This window comes from Bombus pyrosoma, linkage group LG11 (assembly GCF_014825855.1).
Source record: "Bombus pyrosoma isolate SC7728 linkage group LG11, ASM1482585v1, whole genome shotgun sequence".
Classification (NCBI taxonomy): Eukaryota; Metazoa; Arthropoda; class Insecta; order Hymenoptera; family Apidae; genus Bombus; species Bombus pyrosoma.
Genome location: NC_057780.1, coordinates 3,808,821 through 3,828,602, shown reverse-complemented (window position 1 = coordinate 3,828,602; position 19,782 = coordinate 3,808,821). Strand labels below are relative to the sequence as shown.

General features: G+C 35.5%; 3 protein-coding genes across 11 annotated transcripts in view; 2 read left to right on the top strand and 1 right to left on the bottom strand.

Annotated features, from left to right (window-relative positions):
* Positions 1-542: 542 nt before the first annotated feature.
* Positions 543-10,674, top strand: LOC122572527 (mediator of RNA polymerase II transcription subunit 1). Of its 4 annotated transcripts, none has more exons than XM_043737569.1 (9): positions 543-642; positions 728-815; positions 1,141-1,286; positions 1,357-1,490; positions 1,572-1,710; positions 1,792-2,011; positions 2,092-2,317; positions 2,398-2,629; positions 2,703-10,674. In XM_043737569.1, exons 2-9 carry the CDS (start codon positions 785-787, stop codon positions 7,023-7,025), a joined length of 5,451 nt encoding a protein of 1,816 aa, XP_043593504.1. In that variant the 5' UTR covers positions 543-642; positions 728-784; the 3' UTR covers positions 7,026-10,674. The 4 variants fall into 4 exon arrangements, 3 of the variants coding, with proteins under 3 accessions (XP_043593504.1, XP_043593506.1, XP_043593505.1); XR_006318483.1 differs by having other exon boundaries at positions 549-815; positions 2,703-7,363; positions 8,040-10,674; XM_043737571.1 differs by having other exon boundaries at positions 549-815; positions 2,703-6,896; positions 7,056-10,674.
* A 1,205-nt stretch (positions 10,675-11,879) lies between these two features.
* On the bottom strand, positions 11,880-18,995 carry LOC122572532 (sterol O-acyltransferase 1). Of its 3 annotated transcripts, none has more exons than XM_043737593.1 (10): positions 18,877-18,995; positions 18,055-18,343; positions 17,857-17,930; positions 17,217-17,344; positions 15,972-16,142; positions 15,305-15,453; positions 15,086-15,225; positions 14,601-14,764; positions 13,617-13,890; positions 11,880-13,214 (listed from the first exon to the last, which is right to left on the bottom strand). In XM_043737593.1, exons 2-10 carry the CDS (start codon positions 18,149-18,151, stop codon positions 12,795-12,797), a joined length of 1,617 nt encoding a protein of 538 aa, XP_043593528.1. In that variant the 5' UTR covers positions 18,152-18,343; positions 18,877-18,995; the 3' UTR covers positions 11,880-12,794. The 3 variants fall into 3 exon arrangements, with proteins under 3 accessions (XP_043593528.1, XP_043593527.1, XP_043593526.1); XM_043737592.1 differs by lacking the exon at positions 18,877-18,995 and adding an exon at positions 18,807-18,823; XM_043737591.1 differs by lacking the exon at positions 18,877-18,995 and adding an exon at positions 18,411-18,781.
* Positions 14,657-19,782, top strand: part of LOC122572528 (chitin synthase chs-2) — a 43,264-nt gene continuing 38,138 nt past the window's right edge. The window contains exon 1 of one of the 4 annotated variants that reach the window (XM_043737574.1): positions 14,657-14,783. In XM_043737574.1, coding sequence (XP_043593509.1) covers positions 14,767-14,783 — 17 coding nt within the window. In that variant the 5' untranslated portion in view covers positions 14,657-14,766. The remainder of the gene's footprint in view (positions 14,784-19,782) is intronic. The other 3 variants (XM_043737573.1, XM_043737579.1, XM_043737572.1) reach the window with 3 other exon arrangements.

The window sequence follows — 19,782 nt, the reverse complement described above, 5'->3', positions numbered from 1 at the left end:
TATTTAATTTTAATTTTTAACATTAACATTATTTTACATAATTTCAATGTTGTAGTTTCAATGTATAATCCTATAGTAATTAGTATTCTGTGGTACTGATTTAAACTTGTAGGATTTAATGGAAATTTTATGGTAATTAGACTCAGTTTGTTTTAATTACTTGTCAATGCATATGTACATATCTCGAGTGTACATTTACATATCTACCTGCATTAATTAGGCACATTTTTTTGCTTTCTTAGACACGCCAGGAGATGTCGCTTCGTTCAATGCTTCGATATCGTTCTCAAACACATTAAAACATTACAGTTTGAAAATACATATTAACTGCAATATCGTTTGAATTATAAATGAAATATTTTTCATTACTTGTCAATATATTTGAAACAAATTTTTTTCCAAAAAATAATTAATTATTTGTTATGAATAAAGTATGAAATATTTTAATGAACATTCATCTGCTAAATGTAACTGAAGAGGGCGTAAAAGAATGAAACTTAATAAACCGTTATAGTATTCCCCCTCTTGAGGCATACTATGGATGAAAACCACGGTGTGTACGATCGTGATGAAAACGCCTATACGAAGAAACGTATGGCTTCTAAGTATAGTTAGTATATTGTGCGTGAAGGTTAGGAGGAGGTAAGCTATCAAACGTGGGTTAGGTGAAAATAACAGCTCCTATCACAATGTAGTGTATAATAATGTTTTTGTGATATTACAATAGTAAACGTATATCGATATACACGTAGATAAAACATCCGTGTGATTTACCACGGAATACATGGATGTTGCGAACGGACAAAAGCCCCTCGGTGAGTGTAATTTACAATTTATTCAATGTAATTTATGAAATTTTATTTTATTTCGAAATAAATTAAATATTTTAATCTGTTGAATAAAATGTTCGTATAGAAATCATTTTTAAAAATTTAAACGTTTATTAAAGCTTCGTCTTATATTTATTCATACATATACAAAAAGTTAATTACTCTTTCAATGACATAACTACATACGATTATGGAAATTTGTTCACCTTACTTATTGAAACTAGTTTCTTTTATTTGCTATTCATTTAATATTCATTTCGTATTTTATGACGAATTACACAATTTTTATTGGATGAATTTTATAATTTAGGTGGGCAACCTTCTGCCACTGGTGGTTCAGGGATGGATAAGGGAAAAGAGTGGCAGATGGAATTGCTTATGGAAAAATTACGTTCCAAAGCTTCTACATTCAAATCCTTGGTGGAAACCGCCAAAAATTTACGAATGGCTATGTTGGTAAGCGACTTGCAATATTTTGACAAATTATATTTGGCTAAACATTAATATTTTTTATTATTTTTAATAGGATAAAAGGTTTGCAATTGATAGTGCGGAAAAAAGTCAACTACAAAAATGTTTGGATACTTTGCAACATTCCATTAAAGTAACGTCTTTACAATCCATGGTAGAACGTTTGGAGAGTTTAACTAGACAATTAGGGTAAATATTTGTGAATAATCTATTTTAAGAAAACTCAAATTAGATAATTTAGTCAATATTTGTATTGTAATTGTGTTACAGCTTAAAGTTTATGATGTCTGGTCCACCAGGCACAGAATTGTTTATCTCCTCTGATATGTTCTTTTTGGAGGTTCTTTTGGAGCCATCAGGTGTAGTTAAAGATGTTAAAATTCATCACGAAGGGAAAAACGAACAGCAGGTATAGATTATTAGTTTTTGTAAGAAAATAATTTTTTAAATATATTTTGTTATATAATAATTCTTAATGAAATTTTTGCAGAGCTGTGATGTATTGGTGTCTTGTTTGTCAAGAGGAGACTTCCTTGATTTTACAGTACAATTAGAAGGTTTAGCTTCGATATATCAATTAAATGCTGATAAGAAGGTAAAATGTAAAGCATTTAGTGCTTTACAGTCACTGGAGGCTGATCTGGGTATCTTAGCTCAATTGCAAACATTTATAAAAGAACCCTTTAATCTTGTTCATAAAAGCCCAGTTGGTTAGTGTCAAATCATATTTATTTTTATGAGATTAAGGAGATACAAATTTCCATGATAAGACAATGATTTTTTATTCCAGGAATCCTTGAACGAAGAAGAGGTGGTCACGCTATGAAGCTGACATACTTTGTTTCTCCTTATGATTTAATAGATCAGGAGAATCGTACCTGTGATGCATTGAATTCAGAAATAGTTATCAAGCGGAAGATTGGTCATTCCGTTACTGTTTGTATGGAAGGTTCGACTGCTCACAAGTTGCCTACATCTAGTATCATAACTGTAAATAGAAGTCCTACAGGAAAAAGGTTTGTAGTTTTTTTTACGAAATACGTACATTTCATTGATCTTAATGGTCAATTTCTAATTGATAACTAATATTTTGTAGTACTCCATCATATGCTCCGTTAACTGGTACAAATTCGTCGGTATTACCCGCTTGCTTTGTATTGAAGCTCGCCAAGAAAATGCCGATGTGCATGGAACTAGTGCGTAGGATACAGAAAGTAACGGAGTTAGAATGTGGAGACATATCCGCTCCCCATCCATTACTTAGTTTAATTATTCAGCATGCCAGTGAAGGACAACAGGATTGTCGGAATAACAGAGGACTTTATGTTGTATGTGAAACATTTTACGTGATATTTAATAATTAAAATCTTATGCTATTTTAAACGTTACTTTCTGTTACAGACTTTACCGGATCAACAGCACTGTTATTTCATGACAGAGAACAAAAATATGGAAGGTGTGCTAGTGTGTAGTATTCCTTTCACTCATCCGGCGCATGTCCCACAAATCTTGGTATACTTGCGTCAACAAGCGCTCTTTAATACGTTAATCGCTAGTTGCGTTAGACCTATGGCTCGGCAAGATCCAGAACATGCAACTATATTCGAAGTAAGCGCTTTATCATGGCAACACATATCGGTAAGTTTGGAGCATCCTTTCGAGGAGACAATGGCAACAGCAGAATTGGATTTGACGGATATCTCTGCGCTCAAGTGCAAATTGTATGGCATAAGTATAACGAACACGGAACAAACGTCAGATCTGACGGGAAAAGTTTTGCAGAAGTGTTTAAGTATACCTCTGACAATGAGAATTCTCATGAAGTCGTGGGAGAGTCGTGACTCTTTAAGTACGATGAACAATCTGAATAGCGGAAATGGAAGCTATAATGTAAATCTTGGTTCCGGAAAAGATCAGAACAGCCAGAATGGTTCCGGGATGCCCGACTTCACTAATGGAGAAACGAAAATCAAACAGGAACCTGGGTTGAATAATGGAAATGGAACAATGGGCAGGCAACAGTTGTCGCAACAGCAGCAGCAACAACAGCAACAGCAACAACAGCAGTCTTTTTTAGATGCCGGAACGGAGAATAGTATCGGGTTTCCGTCGTATTCCGGCCAATCCGATACCGCGACTACTGCTATGTTAAATCCATTACAATTGGGAGCGTTACTTGGACAGGCAAAAAACTCTATGTCCAATCCAATGAATGAACGTACAAAAAAAACACGTAAAAGAAAAACCGCGGATGGTATTTGGCGAAGTCCCAAAAGAAAGGGAGACGAGAGTGCTGAAATATTATTGGAAAGTTCTAGTTCAGATTCTACGCCCCTAGGTACACCAACCGGTGGTAGAGAAAATTTAAACGAGACAAGAACGTCTACGCCAACATCAGCTACGAGCTTAACCAGTGGTTTGGATTTTTCTAATTTGGATCCAACGGATATTTTAGGAACGGATAAGAGCTCCGATTATGATATTGACAATGAGAGCGAGATAACGGAAGTTCACGATTTGCAAGATGTGGAAGAATTGATCAAGCGCGATCGTAAATCGAGGAAGAGAGAGGAGAAAAAGAGTCCGATTATATTTGAAGAGAACAAAAGTCTGGTGCCGCCATCCGTAAGTATAACGCCAATTTCAAGCAGTAGTTTGGGTCAGACTACGAACTATAACTCTGTACTTACGGGGATGGGTTTGGAAAGGAGGCCAGGCATTGAAATAATACCAATAGCATCGTCACCACAAACCACTTTACCGAGCTCTATTACTATAACCCCAATAGCTGGACCGACACAGTCGAAAAGTTTGACGGATGAACGTAGAGAACGAAAAAGTTCCAAGGGCAAGTCGACAGAGGATAAGGGAAAGTTGGAAAAAAGACGTAAGCGTAAGAGGGAGGACAGTCCTATGGGACCGCCGCCGGATAAAATACCATCTAAACAAGATCCTTTGTCGAAACCAGTTTCAGTGAGCATAAAACCGACTGAATCGCCGCCAAATTTGAGTTCACGACCGTCATCACCTGCCGCGACATTACGAAAATTTAGTCCGTCTCCGACGCACACCAGTCCACTTGCTCTCGTAGGTAAGTCCAGTCCTACATTGAAACAGTCAACAAACAAGCCAGTGCAAAGTCCAAAGCACTCTCCGGTCTATAGCAGTAGTCCCAAACATACGCCAGTACCTGCGAGTGTGAGTCCGAAACACGGCACTTCGTCACCAAAGCACGGAAGTTCAGCGAGCACTGGTAAGCCGAGTATGTCTGCGCTGAAATCTGCGGCGAATTCTCCATCCAGTAAAACCACTGATTCTGGACAATCAAAAATAAAATCTTCGTCATCATCGAGCAAAGACTCCAATCGAGAGAAGGAGAGAAAAACATCGTCTTTAGCCTTCGGTGGATCGAGTGGTCATCAGAGTCCGAAGACGAAGTCTTCCAGTGGTAAGTTAAAACAACTGGAATTAATTCCTAGTGGGGAAACGCAGTCTACTTTGCCTAGCAGTGGAGGCAGCACACCACCATCGGGCAATTCTGAACTTGGAAAGTCAGCCATCGCTCAACAAGCGAGAAACAGAAAGGGCTCGTTGAGTGCCGTTATCGATAAGCTGAAGAACGCTCAGCATTGTACGGATGATGGTGGCAACGGTGGGACGAAGTCAGCAACTAGTGGAAGTGGTAATTCAAGCGGTCAGAAAGAAAGAAATGTTGGAAGCTCCTCGAATAAGACCGCAGAAGGAAAGTGTATTAGTAAAAATTCATCTATGGATACGAAAAATCCTGCAGAGTATATGGTAAAGCATAGTTCCGATGGAATGAAGATAACAATTAATAAAACTCGCACGAAAGATTCCAAGTCTGGTACGAATCTTAAATTGTCTTCTTCCTCGACGTCTGTCGCTACTGGAACGTCTTCGAGTTCGTCCACGTCGTCGACAGCCATATCAGGTAATGGTTCTCCGAAAACGCACACTGGTTTGAAGCCAGGGGTAAGTTCCGGTCCTGCATCAAAGAAACCACCGTCTCAAACATCCCCAAAGCTATCTGGATCCTCCTCTTCCGGTTCTGGCGGTAGTAGTGGAAACAAAGCAAATATCCTAGGACAAAAGATGTTGTCTGCCTTGAAGTCCATTTCAGGGTCGAATTCTGGGAGCGGTAACGGAGCTGGAGGAATCAATGTTGGGAGTAGCGGTAGTAGCGGATTACTTTCTAAAAATGTGATGTCCTCTAAATCTTCTTCGAGTTCTCCGAAAACAGCAAGTTCCGGTGTGACGGATCTCAGTCGAAATCGTGATAAATCCCGATTATCAAAGTCTAGCGACAAAAGTATATTTCCTTCAAAAGGAATCGGGGATACCAGAAAATCAAGTCCGTCAGGATTACGAGAAGAGAGCGAGAGTGAAAGAGCGTTCAAGCTGCTGGCTGCTCACGCTTCCATGTCGAATCTATCGAATTTACCCAATTTACCACCACAATTAGTCGTTGAAGGTCTTATGAAACAGCTAGATACTAAATTTCAAATACCCAAATTGTCCGCTAGAGCTAACGCAGACTCTAGCGACAAGAAATCAGAGAAATTATCCATGCTTCCCGATAGTGGGAAAACGTTGGACAATCTTGCCACAAAGCAGACGTCGGAACAGGGGAAACTACAAACTTTATCGAACACGTCGAGCACCGCTTCTAAGACAGCCTCAGAGGATCAATCGAGCCAGGGTAGAAGAGACCATGTACAAACGAAACCTGACAATCTTTCCATGACAAGCGCTGCCTCGGTAATAAATCTCGGTACGGACAGTACCAGTAACCTTCTACTTCCTAGTTTATCTAGTGGAAGCTCGCATGATTTGGACGTTCCTACGAATCTCTCGATGCAGTCAACCGAGAACGAATCCCGCGACAAGGAGCCACCGATGAGTAGGACTAGCACGCAATTTCTGAGTAGCACTTTAAATTCCACTGTTGTTAGTAAAGACGATACTAGTGGTCCGGTAATGGCCGTTCTATCCAAAGCATCTGATTCACAGCCTAATAGTAAATCCGTCTATCCCACGATGATGACGACAGGCACGATAACTAGCGGAAACGGCACAGCTACAACGAGTTCCGGTAGCGGAACCTCAGAAAGCTTGAATCTAAGTATCAAGCCAGTGGACGTCACGATGACAAAGTACAAATCCGACGAAAAGAAGCAACAACCATCGCAGCAGTCTCAGCAGCAGCAACAGCTTCAGCCACCTCAGCCGCAACAGCAACAATCTCAACAACAAACGTCACAGTCACAACAGCCTCAGCAGCAACAAATACAAACACCGCAAATTCCGTCTTCCGGAGGATCTTCCTCTTCGTCTTCGCTGGGAACAACGGTGTCTTCGGAAGGTTCCTCGAGTACGATGAAGCCTCCTGGCACCGAGATACCCACAACGACGTCTCAAGAAGCTGCTGAAATGCTTCTGGACTTTTCTACGCCGAAGGAAGTAGCTAAGAGCCTGAACTTCACCAGTATCCCCGAGCGGGCCATGACCCAGGCAGCTTCGGTTCGCAGGAACACGCCACCACCTCCACCGCCTGCCTTTCCAGCGAGTCCTTCCGTGAGTGTGCACATCGTGAAAAGTCCTGCACCCTCGCCGAGGGTCATCCCGCCCTCGCCTCACTCCGCTTCGCCGTGCATCACCGATGACGAGCTGATGGACGAGGCGCTGGTGGGAATGGGCAAATGAAGGTTACTGAAACTGTAGATTTAATTTTAGCCGCGACTGGTACAGGGTGTCCTGAAAGGCTGGCTGACTGGCTGCTGTTGAATTAGTCGGTCCTGCTCCACTGTGCTCCACGTTTTCGACCGTTCTTTCTCAAATATGATATCGTGGTGCACAGCCTGGAATTGTCGTCGAGTTAATTGGCGCTCCTCGAGTTTTTGAAACATTGGGTGAAGGAATGTCTTTATGAGATGATTTTTAACAATTTGGTATCTTTGTTGTATCTATCTTTTTATTTTTCTTTGGTTGCTTGATCAGTAGAAAGTAGAAATAAAGAATGAAGCTCACAGGCGAAAAATATGGTAAGATATTTCTCGTTTTTTTTTATAGAGGAGCAATTTTGAAATTCAATTTCTTGACATCTAATTCTACATCAAAGCCATCTTTGATTGCATTTGATTTTGAGATTAAGTATATGGATTTCTCATCATTTTGAGTGTATAAAAGTATTAATAACGTTAGTTAGTTAGTTATATAGACTATTATTAATTAATTTAAACTAACATAGGGTTTATATCTCTTCGAATTTATATAAAAATCAGGAAATCAATAAAAGTAAAGTCATATCTTTCTTGTGTGGTCTTCAAATGTCATGGGAATATAATTGTTTGATATGTAAAGGTGGGAGGATTGCTGATTTTTGTTCAATCTTATCTTTGATGATTTTAAGCGAAGATGTATGCGTTTGTATTTGAGTATTTATTACTGCATGTTATTTACAAAGATATGAAAGATTGTTGTATCCAAATTTAGTATTCAACATCGTTTCGTATTAATTATTAGTATTGATCGATCCTGCCCAATCTACAATTACTTACTTCTTACGCTTTCTTGATAATATCCAAATAAATTTATGAAACTTGCTAATCACAATAAAGAAAACATATGCTGTTTTAAGAATCAGATGTGAACAAAGCAGATCGTTCTGATCTTAGATTATTTAAATTTTTTAAATAATTAATTTTATCTAATCTGTAGGTTACGAGAGATTGAAGAATGATTTGATTTGATCGAGCCTGTTACCAATTCCAGCATTGAGTGCGTGTAAAAGTAAATATCTTTTCTTACCATATTTTGTTTTCTTTAACTACACAAATATCTTTGTAAATTAATATCCATTTACACAAACATTTTCGCTCCAATTATATACGTTTTATAAATTATGAAAATATTATCTGAGATCTTACGAATGTTAGAAGAATTTGTATGTTCGAAGATATATCTTCCTACGAGTTATGCGTTAAGAATTCTCAGGCGAGCACATTACTTATGTTTTTCAAAGGTTGAATAATTGATAAATGTCAGAAGGGGACACCCTGTATATAGCAGAGAATTTTCACTTCTCCTGATATGTCCTGCCGAATATAAATATATAATTTACGTCCCCGTATGCGAATCTCGAGCAAATTCAATTTTCTTATGCATATGTATATATATATATAAGATATATATATAAGATATATATATAAGATATATATATAAGATATATATATAAAAGAAAGCATACAAAAAAAAGAAGAAGGAGGAATGAAAAAGAGAAACTGGGAGAAAGAGAAAAACAAGCGGTCCCTTTGTAAAGATACATTACAGATATAGAAAGGAAGATTTAAGCAGCGTGTATATCAAAGTGATCTATTATTATAAATAAAATTCATATGCCGTGATTGGCTCTAGGCTAGCAATAAAACAATTGTTTATAGATTTCTAAGAGAGAGAAAGATAGCGTGTGTGAAAAAGAGTGAACGCTGTACTAAATGATTGCGACATATGAGGAATAATATAGACAAGGACATAACGAGTTATTTTCGATAGAAATCCATGTTGGACAATATTTATAAGGACACCGTAGAATGGGCATATGGTATTAAATATATTGACAGGATATTTCTCGATTGGCGTATTTCATATATCTGGAATTTTTACTAGTTACAAAATATAAACGCTTCAAAGGTAATAATAATTTCAGCGAAAATTTATTTATATTTGAAATTATGGAGATATTTCAAGAAAGGGAAGAATGATTTATTATATCAAATACTATGTTGTTATTGACATAAATTCTGCTCGTTTTTCATTAGAAACTTCTCAAGTTATATGGAATACACTATTTTGAAAATATCATGGATACGGGGAAATTTTGTTCGACGAGGAGCCGTGAGAAAGGTAGATTATATAGCCAATTTATCGAGTCCTTTATCTTTACCTTCCTGTTCTTGTACTTGCTTCAATTGTCCTTCCTCGTAACGGTGTTCTTCGGCAGTTTACAACGAAGAAAAGTCAGTGCTTCGATATTGCAAAAGTTGTTTCCACAGTTCAAGCAATTCTCGTTTGACAAATTGCATGAATATTTATGAAGAAGAAAAAAGAAACAGAAAAGGAAAGAAAAACAAATCAACGTTTGTTAACGCATCGAAGATCATCTTTGTCACGTATTAACGATAAAACTTTATATCGACGATGAGAATCAATCGCATAGTTTCGTTTAACACGATGTTTCGTTTTCACACACACACACACACACACAAAAAAAAAAAGATATTTCAGAACGAATGGGTTTCTGACGAAAGAAAGTCAGGGAATGATCGAAGCATCGAAGGACACGTCACGATGATGAAAATTGAGCTTGTAAACAATTTTCTGTAAACGAGTTCACAAAATTTTTACGGAATCTTATTGGAATCGATACGTTTTGATTAGAATATTTTTGAAGTGTCCTCAGTGTTTCTGCGTGGTGGAAAATTGTGAATCGAAGAAGTAAACGGAAGGGAAGAGATAGTAGGTACCAAGTGCCAAGTAGAGGTAAAAAGAAGAAAGGAAGAACGGCAATTTTCGAGGATGGAGTTTTAATCCTTTGCGCTTTGATGCTTCCTACTATCTTCGTTTAAATATGGAATTGATTATATCACGAAATTAATGTTTCCAAATAAACTAATTTTTATTTAATTTCTAAATCGTCAGATCTGTTTCACTTGGATTTAATTAATAATTAATATTATTTTTCAGGATGAATTTATTGGTAATAATGTATACATATTGTGTTTTTCAAAGGATTGAAATTCTGGTCTTAAGGAAATGACGTTGTCTTTGTACAAATTAGGCAAAAATGTTTCGGTTTAAAGATTGAATAAACGTCAACGAAAATTAGATGCATCGATCGGTGTTGCATTTATTCAATGTTTGAACCAAAGATTAAGACAAGAGAACAGACACAGAAGTTATATGAATAAAGTAAGCGAGTTATATGTCTGTTGTGGATAATTAAGAGATATTAGAGAAAAAGCGAGAGTAAGAAAGAGAAGATTAAAAGTGAATTAAAATAACGACGTACAGATCATTTTCCACGTGTAAATTTGATGAAAATTGTATTTTCGAGCGGGAGTACCGTACCGTAGACAATACTTTGCTCCGATGGATAAAAGAAAAAAAAAGAGAAGAAGATAAGATGAGAGGAATAAAGAAATTCTTGAAGAGGAAATTGTCCGGTGCTCCCGAGGGAAAAATATGGTTTATTTTTTCAATACTCACGATGGTGTACATAGACCTAGAAGGCGTTTGCGATGCGTAAACGGTGCTGTAATAAAATAACAAATATACAAATACGATAACTGATAAATATTGAATTTAATTAATTCAACGTGAACGAAAGGAAGAACGATATGAGAATGTGAGAGATGCTCAGTTAGCGATCATTTGATTATTTCTATAATTATTTATTTGAACACAGGTACAAATAATGCAATTTTGTTTTTATTATTTATCCCTCTTCTCCGAGATATTCCGAATGAAATATATCATGGCAAAACTTCCCAAGTTGTGCATCAGCTGTGAAGAAGAAAAAAAAGGAGTAAGAATGCAAGCGACATGCAAGTTCAATTTTGAAAGTTTGAAATTTTTTATCACCTGTTTCTTCAATCTTCCACCAAAGCGTTAAACCTAATTTCATTTCGCCACACTTGTTATTAAAGTTCTTTCGATTTAAGAACTGCAACGTTTTCGCTTTCCTCGGAAGCGAACGAATTTTCTGTTAGAAAATTGAAGATGTTACGACTGTAAAATTTCAGATGTAATTTAACGTACCGTGAAAACGTCGCGTGAAACTTGGAAGAATTTTATGGAATGTACATATGGAATATGTTTATTTCTCTATGATACACGTGCGTGAAATATGTTCCTCTGTTTCGGAATGAGTATCGGTAATGCAGTGCCGGTTAGTTTATGCTGTATGGAATATTTCGTCAGGATCGATAGTCCTGTGGTTTCAGACGATTTCTGGACCGTCCTATTTCCAGAAGGACGTGTACTTTTAAGCGAGAAACTGTCAATGTTTAGAATTTGATTGATCAGATTATGGATACATGTACTTATGTACTGATATTGATAGTAATCGTTGTTGTGAATATGAAGAAATAGTTTCTGTAAAGAATTTTCTTTAAGGAGTTTAAGTTTAATCGAATTGTTGAAAGAGAAGAAAACGAAAATACAAATCTGTGAAGGAACCTCTGTATAAATGTAACTGTATTAACGCGTGCATGTACATTTAAGCATCGACCTGTATAAAGAAAAAGAAGATATATATATATATATATATATATATATATATATATATATATATATATATATATATATATATAATTATCTTTATCGACGAGTGTCTTCGAATACACGCTGAATTCTCGGGACACGTATGTAAGCCTTGATAATAAAGACTATGTCTTTTTTTGGAAATTCGCGCGTTTCTTCAACTTTGGTTCTATCAGAAGTTACTAAAGAAAAAAAAAAGAGGAAAGGGGAAGGAGAGAAGAGTAAATATAACATGAGAAAACAAATAATAGTCGTTTATTTCATTGTTTCATACATATACGTATACACCTCCCTCCATAACTATTTGGACTTATAATAAAATCCATAAGTATTACGTGTTTGCAGATTTCGCATAAACATTTTACAAAGGTCAATTTAACGAATCGGTCATGTTACTATAATCATGTTACTGTAATCACGATATTCTTAGATAGTATAAATAATATTTATTAACAACTAAATTCTATTCAAAATTAATTAATAAATTAATATAAAATGGTTGATACCATCTAAAGATATCTGAAGATATAGAAATACCAAATTTCACAAGAAATAAACATATCAAATAGATCGCATCGTGAAGAAACAGACGGAAGAGAAACTTATGTGAAACTTTCTTTTATCATCTCGATAATTTCATCAACATCAAGATCTTAGGATATCGCAATAAATCCGTAAAAGAAATTGAAATCTATGCGAAATCCGCAAACGTATAAATGCTCGAAAGCTTATGGATGGGAGTATTACATGATTCATTTACACATTGATACCTAGCATACAAACATTATCATTTTTCTTTTTCTAATTAAAAGATTATGATTTCTTTCTTAGTTACAATTCATGGCTTTTATTCCTGAGTCATCTCTTTAAAATTAAAGAGATGGTATTTTATAATTCATAACATACAACTCATGAAACATAAATTGCACATCGTACATATATATGTATTATAGCTTTACGCAGTGCTTTGTGTTTAATTTCTTCTGCTTCAGATAATTCACGATTTATCTATACTAATTTATACAGCTTCGGTTATACCGTTCTTCAAATATATCTAGAATTCAATAACCACTGGCAAAAATCCTTACACAAACACGTTCACAACATATTCAAAGTGTCTATTCGAATAAAACTTAAAATATTCGCTATCCCTCACTTAAAAATACACGTCCAACTTCTGGGGATGAAAACGTCCCAGATATCGTCTCGAACCGGAGGACAATTGATCCTGGCGAAATACTCCATGCAGTATAAGCTAACCATTACTCCATTACCTACGCTCAAGCTGAACCATAGGAAGACGTTTCCAGCAGTCTTTAATACAAACACGACCGTGAGGCCAATAACACCGAAAAGAATCAGCATAACTGGATAAAAGAAATGGATGGTGAAGCTGAGGATGTATTCGTGAATGATCGCCGAGATAGCGAAGACCGCACAAGTAGATATAGTCCTGTTTCCTGGAGTCAGGATCTCGTACATGTCCTTGTAAATGTAAGTGTATAACCAGTCGTGTACCACGATGTTCCAGGTTCGATAATAGGTGCTGAAGCAGATCGAGTTCCACCAATCCTGCAATTGAAATGGTATAACATAAATTTACTGGTATTTTGTCATTGTGCTATGCGTGTATAAATAATCTATAAAGAGAGAATCCATGAATCGATGAACGTCTCATAAGAAAGTTGCGATAGATCGGAAGGAGTAGATAGATTGGAAAAAACGATGACGAAGCATCCACATGAACACGATAGATTTGATGCAACGATCTCGATGACTCAGGTAGGCTGTTAGGAAATTCGAGATGCCAGAAGCATTTAAAGTATATTATGTGGTTTTGTGAGTGGAATTTGGAGGCTGTGATGGTATTTTTCTTTTTTTTTTGCTGACTGTTTGTTGGTTTCCAGGATGTATGTGTCATGCGCTGAGATAATCTTTCATTGAACGTGACATTGAAGATGTTTAGAAACTTACTTTATAAAACATTTTGTCAGCGAATCGTAACAGTTCAGCGGTAGCGTTCATCCAACAATGCAGGAGAAGATAAAAACCGCAGACGAACATTAAAATGCCAGGCAGCATCGAGCTGAGAATATTCAGCATCACTTTTCCCATCTCGACTGGATGTTTCCCAAAATCCCGATAGTTTGGATACAACAATCGCTCGTAGAGAAGCGCAACGAAAATGATGATCGTTATTACTTCGACGAAATTGGACAGAACGACGTTCCATCGAATGCGCTTCAACCTAAACAGTGGAATATTTCATATGTTACATGTAAATGTTTATTTCAAATAATACGTCGATCTTCCTCTATACGTACTAGTCTTATTTATACATGAGATTGAAATTTAAGATCGGAGTGTGTATTTTTGATATTCAAAATTTGTTTCTCGCACGATTCTTCTATTTCTTAACAAAGTACAAAATCTAAGATTGAAATATTTGTAGAAAAGTTTATTTTCGAGCGTATCCAAATCTTTGATCATATCCTTCGATATTTGCAATTTTTATCTCTTGTAGAGGGATAAAAAGAATCAAAATACCGATTGTTCTTTCGATAGAATAATTATCAAGTGCTTGAAATCTTGATAATTCGATTTGCAGTTTAATATTTTAGTACTTACAGATCTATCGCGTATACTATCTCGAGAGGCATTTAAACTGGAAAAGATCATTCTGCGACACAAATAATCATTTTTAAAGACATAATAATACATTTTGAAAAGCTTTCTCATATCTTAAGGCGTAATATTTCCTCGTGTCGTTTCTTGAATCTCGATTTTGACACGTCAGGATGATAAATTTAAGGAATATTTTGATTCAATATACGTAAATTTTGTTCTTATAAAAAGAAAAGAGAATATTCTAGATATTTTGGGTGAACGTTAAATTTCAGCTCACGTATAACAACGATAATCATTGAATTTAAGTATAATCCTAAGTTTTCAACTTACCTAGGATATCTGTCTTGGTAAATGAGAGTTGGCGCGAACAAGAAATAGAGATACTTGGAAAAATCAGGTGGCTGTGGTGTTGGTGTATCTGAATGAGGTTTAAAGGACAAAAATTTTGGTGCTATGGTTCTTATGAATGCATGAATCTTCATGACTAGCCGGACCTATGAAATGCATAAGAAGGTATATTTTTATTTTGCAATTTTACGATATAATTTAACGAGCATTAATTTACATTACAAATACCTATTCTCGATTCTCAATTGTAAAAAGATTTTTCTCCAGAAATTATATGTATAGGAATATATTCCTTATATAAATTTTACAAAAAAATTAATTCGGCAAATGTTAGTAAATAATTACATGACATTTTCTTTCCACTGCCGATAGAAATTATTCATTTGTAATTAAATAAGATTTCGAAAAAACGATTTAACCTCGCATGATTTGATTAGTCAGTGACAATTGCTGTAAAATATACTTACTTGTTCCATAAGAATGATCATGCTAGATGCAAAGGGCAAATCGTTGTCGAGTAAAGCTTTGGTAGGAAGTATAAATAAGGAAGTCAGATATAGGATGATGCCTGCCAGCCATGTGTAATCCCAAACTTTTTTGGCAAAAGCTGCAAAAAAAGAAATTCTAAGCATCAGTAGCTCGAAGTTTATTAAAATCTGAAGATAATTGAATCGAAATTAACTTACAATTTGGCTCGTATTTGAGGCGATGAGTGGCCCAACAACAGAAAGTGGGATATACTCCTAGAACCGATAACTTCATAAGGGTCCAAATGAGCAATACTATTGGAAATTTGGCAAAACCAGCTCGCACTGTGTCGATGCCGAGGTTAGGCCTGAAAGAATAAATTATGTGGACGAAGATTTTTGCATGTATTATATTCCATAGTACTTTTCTATCTTATTATTCTCTGTACTTTATCTTAAATTTTATTTTATTAAGATACTTCGTCGTAGCTAGCTCTGTTATGCTTCTTGGGTCACTTATCATCTGATTTTTCTATCGTTGCTAAGAAATTGTTTAAAGTTGAAGAAAATACGAAAGATAATTCGATGCGTCTCACTTCTTATTTCAATCTTATGGCAAAATTTTATCTAAAACGTCAACGTATTTTTTGCCTCATCGAAAGAAAAGTGAAATTGAGACACAAAAATTCAAAGACTCTAACAGAATCAATTAATTTCAATTTGAAGATTTCCCTTTCTATTACTTCCAATACGACGATCTTTACTGTTTACATCGAGCTCGATTTTACATAATGATCGGTTCGAGTAAATATTTTCTTCGAGTGTTGATTCTTTTTGGTAGAGAAATATTAAGATAAATGAGTGCAAGGAGTACGCGTGTACTTACGAGCCTATGTGACGGATATCGTACACAGCGGTGTGTATTAAGAGAATTATCAACATTGCTACGATGGCATTATAAAGGGTACGAATATGTTTAATCTCGTACAGGTCGGTCAATAGAGAATTTCTTTGAAGAAACTGTTTGGTAGGTAACGTGTTCTCCTTTGTTGGCTTCCTATAGTAAAATGACAATGAAACGATCAGTATTTAACAAATTAGATTTAACGTTCAATTACTAGCGACAAAAATATCAATTGATAAATTAAATCTTTTTTCTTAATGTGGATCATGAGAAAAGAAAGAGAAGAAATGGACTGAAATTGCGAAATTATCTAATTCGCGAAAACAGCTTTGGATATGCAAGTACATTTGTACTTAAGTTCAATGTATCTTGCTTTATACTTTTATCATGTTTTCATAGCACGTATACAAAATTATGATAGCACGAAGGAATGTTATTTTATCGTTCATGTCTTGGTTTCTTTGCTTATTAATCTTTACAAACACAGTTTACAATTCTTTTCTTTCTTCTCTCTAATATAATGTAGCCTTGTTTTTAGCTTTCTGACCGCAATATTGTTCTTTATAATTTTACTATTGTTATTAGTTTTTGAACGTTGTACATATACATATGTTGTGTACAAACAATAGAATACACTAAAGTTTATCGAATCGGGTCAAAGCGGTTGAGCGCGTGGTCAGTTCTTTGTTTCACAGTTAAACGTTGGCGTGAATTATTTATTCGAAAGTTGCCACCTATATCTTCCAAGAGAAAAATTGTTTTCCTTCCTTTGCCATTGTCAATCGGCTACCATAGTGTTGTACTCGTATGAACCATGGACAAATAAATAATTTTGGATGCGATTTAAACGAAATGTAGAATTGAAATTTTCGTTTCGAATCTAAAGAAACAAATACGAAATGAATCTTTTGACTTCAACAGGTTAAATTCCTTTTTTTTTACGTTGAAGAATTCTTTTTCGAAAAAATATTCGATCTTTTCTTAATTTTGATTAAATACGGCGAAGCAATCGATTTAATTAACTTGCGATGAATTCGCACGAGTAAAATAATTTGTCGATGTAAAAAATAATTGATATCGAATAATTGCTCCCGAAGGATGGATTTGAAGCATAAGGAAAAGTAGTATATATGTATAAAATCAGCAGCGAATGCAATAGTGTAAGTGGAAAGTAATGTGAGCATAGAAGAGTGTAATATTAAGGTTTAAGTGCGATTATGCAATTACGTTCTGTTAGAGTATTTCTCGGACTCCGTTAGATCTTTCAACTCCGTTGAATTGAATCTGCTCATTATTTCCGATATCATGTCGTTCATTTGGCTGTTAATGATCTCCAAAATGTCTTGCCTAATTTCCTGTAGAAAAGAAGATAATTATATTTTATTACCGCCTTTAACAAGTTTATTTTATAAAGTCAATATTAACTTTTAACGAGCCCATAGCCTCTAGTAATCGATCAATTCGCCTGTATATTAACGTTTCCAATTTATCTTTTAGTGCTTTTATAGTAATCATGCAATTGTACGCTTTCATTATTAATTAATTTCACTTAATCGAATCAAACGAATCAGTGGTAATGAACATATGCAAATTTACAATTTCCTGTATTTTACAACAGTTCCAAAAATTAATTAGATCGATCGTGTATGTGTTTGATCAATTACTTATACAAAGAATTAATTATATTTATTAGATTCCTCTATTAAAGTTAAACGAGTTTGTGAATTAGCAAGGAACGAACATCTGGCGTTACCATCTGTTCTCGAATTTTATTGGATTCCATTAAAAATACAACATTCAGACGAATTAATATAAATCGATTATACTATACGCGAATTATTATAAATTACAGTTTGATTTTTCACACCTGCATTTGTCCTTGCACTTCATTGATAATTATATCACGCACTCCGCATTGTTTGAATTTGGTGGACTCCATGTCTGCAATAAAGTAATAAAAAGAAAATATAAAGAAAATTTCGGGAATTACGTATCTGTATCGAGTACAATCTCCTCTTTAAAGATAACAATGTCAATATCGCTATAAAATCAATTCAACACGTACTTTGTGTCCTCGGACCCTCCTGCGTCTTACTGGTATTCTCACTGGAATTCTCACTGGTATTCTCACTGGTATTCTCACTGCTAACGCGTTCCATCATAGTTCGTTATTCGTTTTCCTTTATCTGCGATTCAACGATTCATTATTTTATATTCAATGAACCTCGAAGGACCTCGATACCGGTCAGGTTTCACAAAAATACCATGCGGTCGGCAATTCACCCCGGAAATATTGGAATAATCTGCGCCAAGTATCCCGAGATCCGTACAGATATCACTAAATCGTGACAAACCTGTGGACCAACCAAGTGAATATTACTGAAATCGTAGGCACTCGATCCGAAGGAAGTAGTATTTTACTTGATGTTGTGAATTAATTTATTGTTCGTAGAGCTTCGAAGACGAGTTGATTCAAAAACGTATACGACGATTCGAAGAACTAATTTATCTAATGGCCACTTCAACGGCGATGATATTTAAAAAACAGATCGATTTCGAGATGCCGACGATAGAAAAAGAAATCGTTTCGAAAACGTCGACGATTTAAAATCGGTTCGAGCACTGCGATAATTCGAATTCATTCAATTTGGTCTCTTTAACCGATAACCGACTTAGCCGATTTTCACGACCGAAAAGGCTCGAGAACGAATCGACTGAACGACGTTAGAAGTTAGGGAAGCGTTTACACTATACGAGGCGCAAACCGCTACTGATTCATCGGCCGGATCGGGAAGAGCACAAGCATTTAGAACGTACAAGTATACGGGCGACCGTATTAACGATTATCGAATTTTTCAGCTGATCGCGCGGCAGTAGAATCACCCACGTTTCTTTCGTCTAGGCGACGATATCGTCCTTTCATTCTTCGTCGAGTACACGCGCACTCGTCACTCGTTTGTATGTCCTCGTCTCTTCTGATTAAGTAATTGCAATAGCGGTTTGCGGCTTGCCTGGACGTTTACTGAATCTGTCGCGTTCACAGCGCGAAACAACGCCGAACCAAAAGATACGGAGAATATGCAGCGTAAATTACAGGCCGAAAAATATTCGGAATTCGTTGCACGTTGTGCATACCCGAGAAACTTTATTGTTTCTTAGGATAGTTTCACGACTCGGTACTTGTTTTCGCAAGTTTGTTTCTAGGAACGAAATAACAAGAATTAGCTGCGTTCTTGATAGAATAAGATCTTTTTCAATTTTTATTTCAATTCTTTCTTTCTAGATCTTATGTTCTGTACTCTACATTTTGCATCTCTATCCTAGATTCCATAATCTACGTTTTTTTTATTGTAAATGTTAAACGTTAAAGTTAATCTAATTGGAAGTAATCATTGCTTTGACTTTATACCGAAGAATAAATTCGTCTTACTGTTTCGCGTTTATATTTTATGAGGGGAAAGTAGTTCTTCTACGAAACTCGAGAAACGTTAAGAATCAAATAAATTATTCTTGTTACCGTAAAGAGAAATCTTTAAACTGGTTTTCTAAGAAGAATGAAAATTGTCTAAAATAAAGTATTTAACTCCGTGTTATTAGTAATTCGATATAATTGCAGCAACTTATTTATGCGATTTAAGCTAGCGAACAAACAGAGTGTATAATTGCAGAATTATTGACGAATAACGTCAATTATTAATTACGACTGTAAACAAATTTCATTTTGTAATTATCCAGAACGAATTGTATTTGGTAGAATTTTTGATAAGATTGATTAATAGATTTAGCACAGTTT

What these genes read in the sequence shown, in the direction of transcription:
- LOC122572527 (XM_043737569.1), top strand. Translation starts at nt 785, where the DNA reads ATGGATGTTGCGAACGGACAAAAGCCCCTCG. An exon ending in TGTTCATAAAAGCCCAGTTG is followed by an intron (nt 2,012 to 2,091) that starts GTTAGTGTCAAA and finishes TTTTTATTCCAG; the next exon opens with GAATCCTTGAACGAAGAAGA. An exon ending in AGAAGTCCTACAGGAAAAAG is followed by an intron (nt 2,318 to 2,397) that starts GTTTGTAGTTTT and finishes AATATTTTGTAG; the next exon opens with TACTCCATCATATGCTCCGT.
- LOC122572532 (XM_043737593.1), bottom strand. Translation starts at nt 18,151, where the DNA reads ATGATGGAACGCGTTAGCAGTGAGAATACCAGTGAGAATACCAGTGAG. An exon ending in GGAGGGTCCGAGGACACAAA is followed by an intron (nt 17,931 to 18,054) that starts GTACGTGTTGAA and finishes ACTTTATTGCAG; the next exon opens with ACATGGAGTCCACCAAATTC. An exon ending in TGATCATTCTTATGGAACAA is followed by an intron (nt 14,765 to 15,085) that starts GTAAGTATATTT and finishes TGCATTTCATAG; the next exon opens with GTCCGGCTAGTCATGAAGAT.